The sequence below is a fragment of the Phasianus colchicus genome, chromosome 18 (assembly GCF_987193195.1).
Source record: "Phasianus colchicus chromosome 18, bPhaCol1.hap1.1, whole genome shotgun sequence".
Lineage (NCBI taxonomy): Eukaryota > Metazoa > Chordata > Aves > Galliformes > Phasianidae > Phasianus > Phasianus colchicus.
The window spans coordinates 3878439-3894949 of record NC_143453.1 but is presented as its reverse complement, the minus strand read 5'-3'; the positions used below and the strand labels follow the sequence as shown (position 1 = coordinate 3894949).

Here is a 16511-nt window from a genome sequence, read left to right as displayed (position 1 = left end):
CATCTGTCTGTGCTCTGCAGCCTCAGCAGGCTGTATGCATAAACAAGTCGTTACGGGCTGTGGTGCTGACACAGGGCTTAATGAAAACCATCCGCTTCACGTGCTTGAAATACTAGCAGGTGCCTCCTGCAAATGTCTTGTATGGCAGACAGCATGAGGGGAAGGGAGAGTGGAAAGCAGTGCATGTGTATATATACAGGCAGGGATGTGTGTGTAGTCTGGCAGTGGCTTCCCAGTGCAGCCAGCTCTTTCCATGTCCTTAGGGTGAACCCAGTGAGGCCAGCTGGCAGAGGATGGGGATGCTAACTAACATCACAGAATTGCCAGGGTTGGAAGGGACCTCAAGGATCATGAATCTCCAACCCCCTGCCACATGCAGGGCCACCAACCATCCCACCTAATGCTAGACCAGACTGCCCAGGGCCCCATCCAACCTGGCTTTGAACACCTCCAGGGACGGGGCATCCACAGCCTCTCTGGGCAGCTGTTCCAGTACCTCACCACTCTCTCTGTAAAGAATTTCCCCCTGACATCCAACCTAAATCTCCCCTCCCTCAGCTTAAAACCATTTCCCCTTGTCTCTTTTTTTCCACGTGCTGCTTGGTACATGGGAACAGGCATTTTGCTCAGGCTGGGCCATTTGTCCTGACCTGGAGTTGGCTTATAGCTCTGCTCAGGGAGACTAAGAGAAGCAGGAAAACTCGTGTCTTCATTCAAACAAGCTCACGCTGTTAGGAAAGGCTTCTGCACTGCATGTTTCACATAGCAAGATGTTTTCTCAGTTGTGTGCTGTCTGGCAGTGAGAAGGGGCTGATGGAGGACCTGGAGCACTAAAACTGCCACTATCCCACACAGGGCAAACCTTCCCTCCCCTGTACTGAGGGAAGGCAGTGACCTGTAACAAAGGAATACGGGCTGCCTGTCTCCTTTCTTCTTTCACAAGTTGAGTTTTTTGGTCTGATACTGTCTCTTAATGGAGAATTATGGAGGATAGGGAGGAGGGGAGAGAAAAATGAAGTCTCCCAGGTTTTCAATGCCTGGATGCAAATGGTTTCCTTAGAAGGAAGAAACCACTGAGAGGCAGCCCCCAGCTGATGGACTGTGCCTCATGGTGCCAGAGTTAATCTCGGTAAGTAGCTCTGAGCTGCTGGGTTGGATAATGCCTGGAATGGAGCAGACCTCTTTACGTGAAGTAAATCAATCTGCTAATCCTCTGTGGGTGGGTTTTGAGTTGTTTTAGGTCATGCAAATCAGTGGTGGCCATCCCAGATGTTTCTGCAGAGGCACCCGTTCAGAGTAGGGTGCTGACTGAGAGGTCTCAAGGTGTCTGTGTTTACCCAGCTTTATAAGCATCAGGGATGTGCAATTGCCTCTGGTGGGGGGAAAAAATGATGTTCCCAAGTGTGTATCATTGTCCTCCACCTCCCTGTGGAGTGAGCACATCCCTCCATACTACAAAAGCAAGCCAGGTGAGCCTGAGCAGGTTAAATAGTGGCTTTCTGGGCTGCCTTGCACTGAGGTGAAATGAGCACCTTGCTTGCCTGCAGTTCTACAGGATGAGGATGTGCACACACAGCCCCAGTGCTCCAGGGACAGAAAGGCCCCAGGAAGAGGAGATATTACCGAAATCATCAATTTCATGCACGTTTGCCTTGAGCTTTTAAAGCTTTGAATATTTACCAGTTGCTGCAGAAGCATGCTCTCTGGTGCTAAGGTGGAGAGGGAAAAGTCAGCACCACGCTTAAGAAGAATTTGTACTCCAAGTGAAATGCAACATTCAGTAAAGCCTAGCGAAATAAATCTCTCTGGATCAGAGGCAAAAATCATTTGAGTTAGCAAATCCCCATGCAGCTTTGCAGCCGATCAATGGATGCTATTTGAAAAACGATCACATAATTCAGAAGAGATGGTAGATTTTGGCAAAACACCATCATATGAGACTTTCTCATTTGGCATCATCTGTGCATAATTCTGCTGGGAAGCGCAGCTCCCCTAGCAGCTGAATCTGCTCAAGAGCTCATGTTCAAGCAAAGGTGGTGAAAACACACGTGTGTTCCAAAGCTTTAGAGATGGTGTGCTGTTTGTGAGTGTTCCTTGGGGCCTCTCTGCCTTTTTCCTTCAATATTCACTAATGGGTGAGGATGATTTGACCTCACGTTACTCAGAGGCTTCTCTGCATGGAAGATCAGTTGCTACCAGTTGTACTCTCACCTCTGGGAAGCTTCTTGCTCCCATCTGTTCTGGAATTGCCCGGCTGCATGGCATGTCTCCATTGCATTGTGGCATCTATTAGAAGCCAGCAAGAATCTCACTGATCCTCTGTATGTGCTCAAAATAAGCAGGATATTGCTAAATGCAATTCTGAACAAAACACTTGATGAAGCTCTAGGCTGTTTTGCGAGGGGCCTCTATGATTTCATGGCTAATCAGAGCACCTAACACAGCTTGCAGACCTCCCTTCTGAGCTGTCGTCTACCGAATTACATTTAGAAAAAGCAATCCTACTTAAAAGAAAAAAGGAATTTAAAGGCTTTCATTATAATGCGTGCAAAGTTTATAACCCGGAATGGCTCTTGAAAGACCAAATGTTTAATTGCTTTTTCTTGGGTAGTGATGTGCTAAGCCTTCAATTATGTTTAGCTCTGGTTCTAGCTAGTAATGCAGTGGCTGGATGCAAACACCTTCTGTGTCCTACTTTCTAGAATATCCTGGAGGAAGTGTTTACAGCAAGTGTGAATAAGCAGAAATATTCCTACAAAATCTTTTCTTCCCACGTCTCCCTACCTCTGAGCTACTGCATGATGAAGCAGCTCCTGTAAACATCAAGACCTGGACCCAAACAGAATAGCCACTTGAAATTTTTAGTACAGTGCAACAGGGGAAATGAAGGGTTCATTCAGATTTTTATTTCCTTGTTGTATTATGAGGGCGGATAGTGATAGGACAAGGGGGAATGGATTTAAATTGAGACAGGGGAGGTTTAGGTTGGATATTAGGAGGAAGTTTTTCACACAGAGAGTGGTGAAGCACTGGAACAGGTTGCCCAAGGAGGCTGTGGATGCCCCATCCCTGCAGGCATTCAAGGCCAGGCTGGATGTGGCTCTGGGCAGCCTGGTTGTCTACCCTGCACATAACAGGGGGTTGGACCTAAATGATCACTGTGCTCCTTTTCAACACAGGCCATTCTATGGTTCTATGATCATTTATCAAGTTCGATTTCAGTTCCACGTTGGATTCCTGCTTTCAGGTACTCACAGCTCAGTGATGCTGCTCATCCCTCAAGGCACGAAGCCTTGCAGAAAGCCTTGAGGTCTGCTCCAGAACTACTTGCTAGAGGTGAAGGCATAATGTGAGTTGGGCTTGGCTGGAGTACAAGGAAGAACAGCGTACAGCTGATTACCAGGTGAAAAGCAGTTGTACATAGGTGTTACCTAGATGGTGCTCTGGACACTCATTCCAGCTGATGAACTGCCCGTGCTGTGTGAGGATGGGATGGCTGAGCTCTGGAACTGCTTCATGGGGCCAGAGTTTGTGGCTCCATCTGGGCACCACCAGCCTCCAAGGATAGGAGGTGGGCTGTGACAAACAACCATTCCTGCTGCACCGTGCCTCCCACAGCAGGGCTCACTGGAGGGTGGATGCACACAGTGCCCAGCCCTGGCAGAGTCACTCTGAGTAGAGTAGCAGCTCCCTGTGGGTGGCATGGACAACAGGCCAGGAGATCTCCAGAGTGATTTTTAATTTATTTTTTTATATATATATAAAGAGCAGTGAGCAGGATTTGGAAATAAGGGGATGAAATGGTGATGCCAGGGACACGTCCTGGCAGCGAGCCGAGCCCGCAGCCCCCACCACTCACTGCCTTGGACGTCACCAATGCGTTTCCCTGCGTGTCCTCTGACTGTCACAGCATCACAAGCAGCAGAATCACACCCAGTCGCCGTGGCAACATCACCCGCTGTGATGTGCTGTGCTGTTGCCTAGCAACAAGCAAAGGGTCCCTGCAGATGGTGGGATGCGGGTCCCCTGTCCTGGGGCTCCATCCAGCCCATGGGTGGATGAATGCTCTCCCTTTTCCCCATGAACAGGGATTTGTGCAGTTCTCCCTTCCCCATAATGTGTTTTCAACCTCAGTAATTTTTAACCCTTTTCCTCCAGGGGGCTTTGTGCTGTGCTTCGCTAGCAGTGCGTGCCCTTGTTTTATTCTGTGTACATCCAGAAGAATGGATAGAAGTCCATTCTGCCACTGCTTGCTAGCAACCAAAGGACACGGGGAAAAAAATCTGCTTGAAATGGGTAGGTGCAAAACCTCCGAGCAACCTCTGGGAATGCCTGTTCCCCTGCCTGCTCCTCCTCCCTTGGTGTTTGTTACAGTTATGCCCTGCTGGTTCCCAAAGCTCTGGGTGCCCCAAAATGGGGTTAATGGGTGCTGCAGGGTTGGCAAAGCATTCACTGGGGGGTTGAGCCTTTCCTTCTGCCTGGCTCCCTTCATCCAGACGGATGGAACCCCACTGAGCAGTGACCTCGAGATGTCTTCGTTGCCTTCTAGGGCACTGATTCGTTTCACTGTAGGACTTTGCAGGAGAGAACATGCAGCTGCAGTCACGTCCTATATTTACAGCTTGAGCCTCAGCGCTCCAGTCCTGATGTGGCACGAAGCTGAATTATTAACAAGTGCTTTCTGCTGGGGATAAGTAGCTGGTAAGAGGAAGCCATTCCTGCCTGCACAGTAATCAGTATTCAGCAGGTGATGGGGGATCTGGTTACGTGTTGCTGGGGTCTGCTGATGCTTCAGAGGGGGCAGGCAGGTGCAGGTGCCTCGTATGGTCAGTGGGAGGTTTGCTGCTTTCAGTGTCTGGTCCTGGTTTGTGCAGTCTCTCCATTCTGTTGAATTTACACTGTCCAGAGGCGAAGCAGACCGAAGTTTGCTATGCAGAGCTCTTCACACCATCTCCATTATTGAAGTTTCTTTAGTGAATGCTTAACTTTATATTTTGCCGTGACAGTCTTACAAAGAATTCGGTGTAGTGACTGATTCACACCTTGAAATGTCACAGTAACTTTTCTTCAGCTTTGCACTACTTGGGGCTCTCTTCTGTCTAAAAAATAAAGCCCCCAATGCAGTGCTTGGCTTGAGCCTGACTTGTTTCCATGCTAAGCATGGAGATTCTCAATATGCCCTGCTGTGCTGACACAGACAACTCAATAAATGCAAGGCAGCTTGCATTAAGCATCTGTACATTAGAAATGAGGACAAGCTAGCTCATAGTGTAATGGCTGCACATCTCTGGCATGGAAGAAGCACCAAATCTTGCCCAACACACTTGTTAGTCACTGACAACAGGGCCATTGTTTTTTCTAAGCGTGCTGCTGACCACCGGAGGAGATATTTAAAGCACAAGTGATTTGGAAAGGATGGTACCGTATACTCAGTTCATTCTTGAATCAAACAATGGCCTGGGTTGAAAAGGACCACAATGCTCATCCAGTTCCAACCCCCTGCTGTGTGCAGGGTCACCAACCAGCAGCCCAGGCTGCCCAGAGCCACATCCAGCCTGGCCTTGAATGCCTGCAGGGATGGGGCATCCACAGCCTCCTTGGGCAACCTGTTCCAGTGACTCACCATGTTTCTTTCAGATCTAAATCAGGCAGGGCCTGCTGGTCCTCCAGAGCTATGCTGCAGCACAAAGCAGGAAACAGAACTCCTTCCCTTGAAATATCACTGAAAGGAAGGTTTTGTGGCAGGCAAATGCAAAATCCTTTGGAGACTTTGAGGGCTGGTTGGTCACTGCCTTTCTTTACCAAAGGGACTGACTGAAACACCTCATTCTTTGTAGCAATGTGTTTGCACTAGATGCTGAAGGAATATAAGAAGTTGGTGATTGAGGGTCCCTCTGAGGGATGCTGCAGTGCTCCTCTCTAAACAAAGAGCCATTTCAGCAGTGCAAGGTGACACTTTGCTTCCTGCCACTGAAAAGGGACTTTCATTGCAAAAACTACCTGAGCTCAATGTTGTGAGATTACTGCCTCGTACTCGGTGTACCAGAAAAGAAACCCAACAGAACTAGGAAGGATGCATCCTTGCCCAAGTTGCATGCAGCAAACAGCTCCAGGAGCCCAGGGCTGATAGCAGGAAATGTGTGGGAATGCCATCTGGTGAAACTCCTTAGAAACAGTGTGAAAGTCTTTTTTTTTTTTTTTTCCATTCACTTCCTGACAAAGTAGTAATATGTTGCCTCAATATAGGCAAAGGTTGCTGTTGCTATTTATATTAGAAGCTCCTGGAAGCCCTGAGGTGGGAACAGCACTCTTGCTGTGGTTGCTGCATGTAAGAGGAAACCTTTCACTACGTGGCTCCCCATCTCCATTCTCCCCCTTTACTTTATAACTTAAAAGGATAAAGATTTTATTTCTTTCTTCCAAATGGGGAACTGCAACAGATGGGAGAGAGTGGAGAAGTTGGAAACAAAACAATTTCCAAGCCATGGCTTTCTTGGTGGAGCTGTGCTTTGCTTCCTGTACTCTGAGTGTCTATGGTGAGCTGTATGTACCTCGGTGTGCCTGCTCTGCAGCTCTCCCAGGTAAAAATCAGCATCTGCTTTGGCATGGGCACTGCTGAGAAGTACTACCTGCTCTGCTATGCTGAAGCAGGGGGAGGGAAATCCAATCATGCAGAAGGGATTGCAATCATCACTTAGAAAATTAAAAAATAAGGTTACTGTGAAGATCTTAAACTTGATCTTCAGCATCTGAGTCGTGTCTTTCACTATGAGCTCCCAGCCTTACCTCATTTCCATATTGTTTAATGCTGTTAGAACTCTGGCTGGTATCTCTGGTGTGGTTCTTTGCTTCTAACAGAAGGCTGTATTGCAAGAAGAGGCAAAGTTCTTTATAGCCTACTTACTATTATTAGATATGTAAAGTTCTCCTGTGTCATCATCTCATCTGAAGACCTCAAGTCATTTTACAGACCTGATTGTAGCCTCTTGGCAACTCTAAGGCAAGACAGTTATCTCCAGTTCTAGAGCCTGCAACAGTCTCCTGTTTTTCTTACCAGTCTGTGCCAGCATCAAGGATGGATTTTTCAGTCCCATGCTTTAATTGCAAGACAGAGTTTTCTAGGTCCCTTTGCTATCTGTGTGTGGGAGTGTGTGCTCAATTGGTTAACATTTGTGCCAGGTTCACACTGGAAAAAAGCAGGTGGTTGAGTTGGCCCTTCATCTCTGGGAAAGGTAGCATGAATAAAAAAAAAAACCTAAGGCTTAATTAGTAAAAGAGTGTGACAGCAGGAAGGAGGTGGGTTAGGAGATGGTGGATGCTGCCTGGCTCTGAGGTTGAAGGGGTAGAAGCCTGGAACCCCCAAAGAAGCAAGCAGGAACCCCAAAGAATCAAGGAGGACGATGTGAGCTGATAGGTTGTAGGCTGAACCATCACTTGATGTACAGAGTCTGGTGCCAAGGGAATGCCTTTCCCAGAGAGATGCTCAAGTATTGTGAAACTGGGCCATGAGGTGTTAATTGCCAATCTGCAGAAATTAAATTTTAAAGAGCCAGCGTCTATTTAGCATAGAATGACTCATATCAGAGAGCAACATTTCTTTGTCCTCCTGTGAGTGAAACCTCTAGGAGGGTGCTCAGTGACAGATGGGGGTAGAGCTGAGGCTCTGAATGAAGCTTTAATTGCCTTATCACTGATTTTTCTCAGTGTATTCCTCCCAGACAGAGCATTGTGACAAAAAATGCAGAACTGGGGACTCAGAAGCTATCAGCAGCACCTCTAATTTCACAGAAGCTGTAACAGCACACCTTTGCAGGATTTTTCCTCTGCTGGTGATCAGTTTGTGATCTCTAGAGAGACCCCAGCCTATGGCAATACAACTATAGGCAAATGTGTGTGTATCTGCATCTGTTTATTGCACTAACAGGGGCCAGAACTATGTGGGTGACCAGGGCTTAGGCACCACTTCTGCCTCAAACATTGCATACACAACCGCTTCAGAGCAAGAGAACTAGAAAGACTGAGCTGCAAACATGGCGTAACAAGTATGCAGTAATCAAGAGCTGAGATACTTAAAAGCCTCAACCAAAGCCTTGGCTGAGCAACAAACCACTCCTGACCTGGCTTTGGTTTGCTTACATTCTCTTGACTCTAGGAGAGCTGTTTGCACACCTACTATGTCCTCGGCTACATCTGAGTTACTGGCAAGTCTTCACCAGGTGACAAAGCCACTGAGCAGTGAATCTTGGCCAGGAAGCCTCAGCAAGAGTAAGCTGCTTCCTCTGCTCATCTGAGCATTGCAGAACATCTGGTCCCCTACACAGAGCTGGGGGCAGGGGGGGGGGGGCTGAAGCAGCAAGGTTAGTGCCAAGGAACGATTTTTTTTTCCTGAGATGGGATTATTCTGAAGTGGGAGGATTATTTCTGGCAGCAATAGGGAGCTGAGGGAACAAAACCCATGTATTGACACTGCTGGTAGACCTAACTTGCTGGACTCTTTGCACAAGGCTTTACTGAGCAGCTGGGCTGTGAGAGGCTCCTGCAGCACAAGTGTTAACTGAGGATAATCCCATCCAGTTTAAAGCCCAAAGCAAGCTGTTTGGTTTTCCTTTCCTACCTTCTAGACTGTCTTTATTACCTACTTACACTGGGCCACGACAGACCTGGTATCTCCTAGCCAGCAATGGAAATCCTGCGTTCACAGAAAATCCCTGAGGGCCACCAAATCTAATGACAGCCAAGCCTTTGGCCTCAGGTGATAAATCTGACATAACACAGGAAATCTGCAAGGGCTCGGATAGAACCTCTTATCTACATATCTCACATATCTCTTATCTCACATGTCTCATTGTGTGTGAGATGCTCTGCCCAGAGAAGAGGTAGGAGATCCTCTCTAGCTCATCTGTTACACCTGGGAGATACTGCTTTAAAAACAGTGGTAAATTTAGCAGCTCTCCTGAACTAAGGATGGGTGTTTTATTCCTATTATTATTATTATTTTTAAACACACTAAGTGACTTCCTCACTGCTTGACAGGAAGACATGTAGCAGAATGAGGAATGATTTTTTTTCAACTTCCAGTATAAAATATTTATGAGGAATAATATGAAGACCTCTTCCAGAGGCACAGGAAAACAGCATGCCCAGATAGAGCAGAGACAAGTGAAAAGGCCTTTATTCTTGGCCCTTTTCAGTCTTCTGTCCCAGTGTTGCAACTGAACTATTGACCCAATCCCTTAAAACACATCTTTGCCAGCCCCAGAGACCCATCTCTGACTGAACTTGGTCTGAAATACACTCTTACCCTTAGGTGGATCTCCTCAGCATGAGTTTTGGTGCACGTTTTTGTTCTATTCTATTTTGGGGATGTGCAACTGGTGAGAAAATGCTTTCCTCTGCTGGAGTAACAGTGTTCAGTGCAGTTAAGATTATGATTTGTATTGTCTGGTGGGGAGAAGAAGACAAGATTCCTAATTCTAGAAGACAGGTCAGCATCTAGGGGAAGAGGCAGCAACTGTTAAGTCTTTTGCTGTCAGGATGAAACCTGTGCTGGAAAGAGTCAATCAATTAGGCTGATTTGTAGCAGCCTTACTCCAAATCCTCTTTCACTCAGAACTGAGCTCTTTGCTGAAACATGCCATTCCAAGGAATTTCAGTAGGTTCTCAGACATTTACACACCACAGAATTATTTGCAGGGACACACCATTGTGGAACAGCATGGTGTCTTCACTTTAATAGCTTCATAGTCAATGAACATTGACTATAAATGGGGGTCAGCAAAGAGCCTTTCAGCTCTCTGGCCCTGCCCCAGATGTGCTTTTTTTCTTGCATTTCACGTTTGCTCAGCCTATACATAAACGAGGACCAGATTTGCCAAATCAGATTGAGATACAAAGAGCTGAGAAAGGCACCTGTGTGTTAAATGACCGCAACCCACGCAGCACAACCAATTATGCCAATTGCCTGCTTTATGCCAACGCTCACTCACCCTGCTGAGCTGGTCCAGGAGTCTTTGGTTCTGTTCGGAGAGTTCCTGGACAGCCCGTGTCTTCTCACGGTCAGCTTCCCTCAGGTGAACCTGCTGCCTCTCCAGCTCATCCTGCAGCTGCTTCACGTCGCTTTCCAGTTCAGACACCCTTCCTTCCCATTCTCCTTCTTTGTTCTCAAACCGCCTCCGCAGTTCGTGCTTCTCTTGTTCCAGATGCTATAGGTAACAGGGAGGGGGAGAAGAGGTTAGGAAGGGAGGAAAAAAGTGAGAGCTGCCTCCTCCTGCTCCTCCGTGCTCAGCGCTGAGTGCTTTGGTGCAGGAAGGAGAACGGTAATAGAGCACGGCGGTGCATGGGGGTGGCAGTCCCACCCATGTCAGGGCAGGTCACAGGCACTAAGCTTGCTTCTTGTTTCCAGCAGTTGGCCTGTCCTTGGCCTCTCTAGATCAGCACATTGAATTTTTACTGAAAGAACTGCCAAATGAGTAATGCAGGCTGCAAGGCAATAGGTGGAAAATATAGGGTCAGGCAGGCCAATCGATTAGCAGAGCCCAGCTAATTCCAAAGCAGGAATTATTATTAATTTCAGTGGGCAGCGGCAGAATTCTTTCAAAAGTTGCCTTTATAGTAAAAATTACACAAATTGTACCCTTAGTGCTGATGAGGAAGCTAGATGAGGCATCTTTCTTGTCATATGGGTCTTATGAACAACACTTGAATCATCTATCCATTTGCTCTTTCTATTCCTGACCTAATTAGTTGCCTGGTGATTTGATAGTCCACAGTAACTCCATTGTTTGATGCAGTCCCCTCTGGGGTGGCAGTGGATGCACTGAAGTAGTTTCTCTAGATGTGACACGTGCACATTCCGGGCTGCAAATCTTTCAGAAACAACTCTGAGTTCTGGAAACTGCTCTGCTTAGGGCTGGTGTGGCAAAACAAGGGGCAGAGTGAACCTGGTGGAACTTTCAGATGCCTTACAGGCTCAGTTAAATGAGGGCTTGACTGATACAGAGCTGCAAATTAGGTCAAAATAGATTTGTTGTGCCCGTTTGAAAGAATCTCTGCTCTGAAAATCTGAGCTCGGATTTCCCCTGGTGCCTGAAACCACGTGTGTGCTTGTAGAGCAGTCACAGACTGGGACGTGGCCACGTCCTAAGATTAGCAGGGAAACCTGAAGAGCAGGAGCCCTCTCCTTGCTGTTTGTTTTCTGTCCCCCATAATAATAACCTGCAGCTACTCTCTACCAGATTCACAGCCTTTTAGGAACATGTCTCAGCAAAGAACAGAAAGCCACTGGGCCCAGCACTGGCAGCATTTTTCCCAGGTTATCATCCCCCAGTGAGCAATCCCCTATGACGCTTATGTTCGGAAGGGAAAATAAACCTGCTAGGAGGGAAAGAAAATTGCACTGCATTTGTGTGAAGTGGCTTTTTATTGCTTGTTAGGAACACAGGCTGTGAGGTGGCTGTTTCCCCTGGGTGCCTACTGCTGATGACACACAGCTTGCCTTGCAGGGTCTTTGTCACCTTCCTGGGCAGGAGTGAATGTCAGAGCTCTGCACTTCCCCAGCAGCCCTCTGGCCTGTGTTATCACTAACGTTTCACCCCTCTTGCTCTGCAGAAGATGCCGTATTGTCTCCTTCTTGATCTTATCCCTAAATCTTCTATGCACTCTTCAGCACAATGTAGTGATGCCCTGCTTGTAACCCTCCCAAATCCTTCTGCAAAATCCAGGACTTTCTGGAAAACCCTCAGATGCAAGGGGTAAAAACAAAGCCAAGTGCTTTCCTGCATTGTCAGATGCTGAAGGAATGAGTACCCCTCGCAAATACTCAGCATTACAATCATCGTTTTTAATGCACTAAGTAGGAGATCCTAATGCAAGGCCCGTGACAACTAAGGGTGGCTGGAGCAGCCACAATTCCGCTTTCAGCAGCGCACTAAAAACGCTGTGTTTCACAGCTCTGTCTCTCTCACTGCTAGGCAACGTTGAGAAAGATCCAGGGCCTTCTCTAAATGGAAGGTGAAACTTCAGCCTGCCGAGGAGCAGCAGTGCAGCTGAAGTTCCTTAGAGCACACAGACATACCCACATGTGATTGAGAAGCCACCAACGAGCCTTGCTGGTCATTTGCAAACCACTTCAGTGCCTTGGTGCAAAGGAAAACCCATGCCACGCATTGTGTCCAGCTCCTGCACTCATAGAACCATAGATCCACCAAGGTTGGAGAAGACCTCTGAGATCATCCAATCCAACTGTCCACCTACCGCCATTAAACCATGTCCTTTAACACAACATCTAAGCATTTCTTCAACATCTCCAGGGACAGTGACCCCTGGGCAGCCCATTCCAGTGCCTGACAGCTGTTTTGGAGAAGATATTTTTCCTAACATCCAGCCTCGAAAAGCTGAGATGAGAAAAGCGTGTCTGCACCAACAGAACAAGACATGAAATGTCTCAACCACTTCCAGAGGACAAAACTGGGATCACAGATCAGAGTTTATTACAGTTGTATGTTTAGAAATGAACTCAAATTCAGAGTTTTAATTGAAATCAGAGTAGGGGCGTGTGGTGGGAATGCTGAGCTTCAGTGCCACACCTGCAAAACCAGAACGTATTTGGCCAGCAGCAGCTGTCTCTGCCCTATGTGTGCACTGCCCCGGGTAACAAAGCTGACATAGGAAATAGAGATGTTTCTCACCAGTGTGGTGACACCACTGCAAAAACAGAGTGTTGAGGCAGAGCATCAGAAGAGCAGCACGGTGGGAGCTGGGAAATGGAGAGGTTTCACTGGGTTCCCATAACCAACTCAGGGCTGCTATCTGGGGAAATCTCTCCTCTTGAATGCTGCTCATACATCACTATAGCAGTGCAGTTGTCACCAAAGGTTTCATTTGAGACTTTGCTTCTGGTCATCAGAGAGCTCTCAGTGTAGGGAAGGAGGTTAAGAGATGTGAGTCCTTCCTCCCCCTTCCTCCAAGAGGGAAAAGCTTATTGTGAAATTCACTTCAGTGGCAACAGGAAGAAGCCAGCTTTTGATCTGCAGGAACAAGGATTTCAAGGCTTGTGTTGTAGAATATTACTGTTCAGGTTTGTGTGGGTCAAGGAGCACAGACTCAAATCTGATAAAGCCAGCAGAAAAAAACCCCGACCCTTAAGCAGAGAACTCCCATCAGATGCATCACCTGAAAAACCAGAACCTATCATTCAACTGGAAAGTTGGAGCAATATCAATGGGATGAAAAATGCAAACAATTGGCAGAATTTCTCATCCTTTCCTTCACCTCCTACATGGATTCATAAAAGTGGAAGTAAATATTTGGGGAATGTTATTTAAGCACTGTAAAGCCTGAGTTTTTTCTCCTCTCCTTTTCACCTTTACATTCTGCAGACAGCGGTGTTTGAGACCCCCAAACTCACAGAGGGGCAGCCCAGGAAGTGCCTCACGTTGTGCATTTCTCTTGGATGATAGGAAAGGTTTTACTCCAACTCACAGGGAATCCACGTCAGCACAATGCCACAGACGTCTGCTCTTGCTTAAAGACCAACCCGAAAACATTCACCCCAGCAAATCGTCACACTCTGAGAAATTCTGGTCTGACAAACAGTGCTGCTAAGTCACAATTTGGGCAAATGTCACCTTCAGTATTGCTTCTAACCGAACAGCAAATGCAGGGAGAGCTCTCAGTAAAGAGAAAGGGAGCAGTTATGGTGAAGTGCTGAGTTTAACAACAGGGAGGAATTTCTCCTTTTGGGAAGAAAAAGGTCTGAGAACAAAGGCCGTGCAGTAATTCCATGAATCTGACAGTACTCGAGGGGTGTAAATCCGTGAGGAATGAGCACAGGAATATGTAGGAATGCACAAAGAATTGGCCTAGGGCCGTTACTTGAAATTTGGGTGTTAACCGAGCATTGTTCAGACTCTCCAGGAAGGTGAGAAGCTGTGCTGCAACCAGGAGCTCTGCTGCTCCCTCAGAGAAGCAACATTGCAAGAATATCTCTAAAAAGAAGATAGTTGTACACTGTTGTGCGAGAGAGTTGTTCTGAAGGAAGCTGCCTACCCGACTCTTATTCTTTGTAATAACTCCATCTCAACCTTAAAAGCCAACACACAGCTCAACCCGCTGGGCTCCCGGCAAACGGCTCTGAGATACCTGTAGGTATTTTTCAGAGCGACCAGCAAGCAGAAACGTATCAGCGGGGCTTATCTCTTGCCATGCTAATGCCTCAGCTTCAACAGCTTAAGCAAAAAGGTTGCAAACGCTCCGTGCCTCGGTATCAATGTAACTTACGAGGCATTTCTGCACGGTGCGCGTCTCCCCGCCCGGCTGGGACGTGGGGCAGAGCAGCACCCCGGGGCCTCCCGAACGCGGCTCGCAGCCCGTCCTCAGGCCCGCACGGCAGCCGGGGAGCGGGGACGGCAGCACCCCAGGCCTAGGAGGGGAGTTTCGACCCTTTCTTCTCTATCGCGGCCGCGCCCGGGTTCGTCGGGGAAGGGGAGCGAACCCGGGGCTCCCGGGGAACGCGGCCCCGTGCGGGGGCCCTGCGGAGCGCTGCGGGCCGGCCTCACCTCCAGCTTGTCGGTGAGCTCCTTGTGCATCCTCTCGTACTGGCGGCTCATGTCCTGGTTGCGCTCGAGCAGCGCCTTGCCCAGCCGCGCCGCCAGCACCAGGTCCTTCTCCTTCTGCCGGATCAGCGACAGCAGCTCGGGGTCGCGGGCGGCGGCGGCGGGCGGCGGTTCCGGCGGTTCCCCGGCGGCGGCCAGCAGCGCCAGCTCCTCCTCCAGGGCCAGCTCCAGGGCGGCGGCCCCGGCGGCGGCGGCGGCGGCGGCGGCGGCGGCGGGCGGCTCCATGCCGCCGGCGCTGTCCGCCTCCGCCGGTGCTGACCCGGCGGCGGGCAGGCGCGGGCACGGCGCCGACATGGCCCTGCGCGCCGCCGCCGCCGCTCCGCTGCGCCCCCCGCGCCCGGCCCGCGGCTGCGGCTGCTGGGCGGGGAGCGCCGCCGCCCCCGGCCCCCGCCCCCCGGCGCCGCGCCCCGCGTTCGGCGCCCCGGCCCGGCCCCGCGGACGCGGCGTGGCGGTGGCTGCCGACGGCCGGAGCGCTGCGTGCGTCTGAGCCGGACGCGCGTCTCCCCGTCCCCGCTGCGCCCGCACGCCGCGATCGGCTCTCGCTGGTTGCGCCGCGGGCCCGGGACAAAAAACCCCCCGAAACGCTGGGCTGGCGTGAAAGGCCCAAAGAAGGAGCTGGGCACTCTGATGGGGCATAGCGCTTCCTTCTTGCTGGCTGCCCTCTCCTTCAGAGCCCGGTTGGGCTCTGCTGGGGAGGAGGGCGGCTCTCAATACCTTTTTACTCCGTAGTTCGCACCTGGGGAACTGACTACAGCTTCCAGCAGCCACTGGGGCTTGCTTTCGTTTTCTGATTGTTTTGGATGTTCCCGGATAACATTTGTCTTAACAGCGGCTTCAGTGAATGTTGGGAGTTGTAGTCAATTTCCTCATAGCACTTCTGTCTCTGGGAAGAGCCTTTACCAGGGGCAGGATTTCCAGGTAATCACAGTCCGTGGAATTGGTTCTTTCTTTGTTATTAATATTTTTTACTTCTTCTTCTTATTTATTTATTTGGCTTTATGCCCCTTTAGATCAGGACATCACTTTCCTCCTTGCCACAAGACGGGAGGCTGAGCACAGTGCAGCAGGGTGTGCCATCACATCAGCTCAGATGGTGCTTCTTCACTTTCTCATGGTGCTTTAATTTCAAAGCAAGTGACTGATACAAAAGCATTTTAAACAAAACTTGTGCTTTTGACTTCTGGAAGCCTGCAGAAATAAACGTCGGATTTATAGTTTTATCTCTAGACTCTGCTTCCACAGGGTTTGTTCTCCTATAGGCAGCTCACTTAGGCTGTGTTTATCCCTGTGCAGCTGCCCCAGCACATCAGTCTCCAGCAGCTTTTTGGCTGGGACAGCTGATGGCTGATGCAGCTTTCTGGCATGGCTGGCTGCTGCCTCGTGACAGAGCTGGGGCACCAAAGAGCTGCTGATTATTCACAACGGTCAGAACATGAATTGTGGCAGTGCACATTTCCCTCCGGCCATCTGCCACCGGGACGTGGTTTTTGTTGGGGATGTGCCCCAGGAACCCAGCTAGGAGGACTTGTTGATACGTGGCCCTTGTCCTGGCAGTGGTGTTTTTGTGTTGCAAACACCTGCTCTACTGAAACCCATTGGAGATGCAGTGCCTCGTGCCATGCTCCTGCCAGCACCCATCCTGCAACGGTAACTGTTGGCCATTAGGACCCTGATTTCTTTTGCACTGGTGACCCAGAAGTGATTCCTCCTTTATCTCCTACCAATTCCCCAGGCACCAATTTTTCCAGGCCTTTTGTCCTTGCAATCAGCTGGGGTCTATGTTGCCAAAATGTGGGATTTGCCATAAGGGGAGATGGCTCCCCCAGCACTGCTGCTTTTACAAGAAGCCCCTGCCCTGAAGCAGGAACCAAGCTGTCACAGATTTGTTCATCACTGTTT

At 49.2% G+C, this 16511-nt stretch overlaps 1 protein-coding gene and 1 long non-coding RNA gene across 4 annotated transcripts in view; one reads left to right on the top strand and one right to left on the bottom strand.

Annotated features, from left to right (window-relative positions):
* BICDL1 (BICD family like cargo adaptor 1) overlaps positions 1–15303 on the bottom strand; it is a 46072-nt gene extending 30769 nt beyond the window's left edge. For 2 of the 3 annotated variants that reach the window (XR_016472088.1, XM_031592216.2), the window contains exons 1-2: positions 14556–15303; positions 9987–10202 (exon numbers count right to left, since the gene is read on the bottom strand). Coding sequence is in view for 2 of the 3 variants with exons in the window: in XM_031592216.2 (XP_031448076.2) it covers positions 9987–10202; positions 14556–15248 (909 nt within the window). In the remaining variant the exon portion in view is untranslated. The remainder of the gene's footprint in view (positions 1–9986; positions 10203–14555) is intronic. The other variant, XM_090152655.1, reaches the window with a different exon arrangement.
* Positions 3991–7944, top strand: LOC149915508 (uncharacterized). Its single transcript, XR_016472079.1, has 3 exons — positions 3991–4296; positions 4550–4701; positions 7719–7944. It is a non-coding gene; the product is annotated as an uncharacterized LOC149915508 (long non-coding RNA).
* Positions 15304–16511: the final 1208 nt, after the last annotated feature.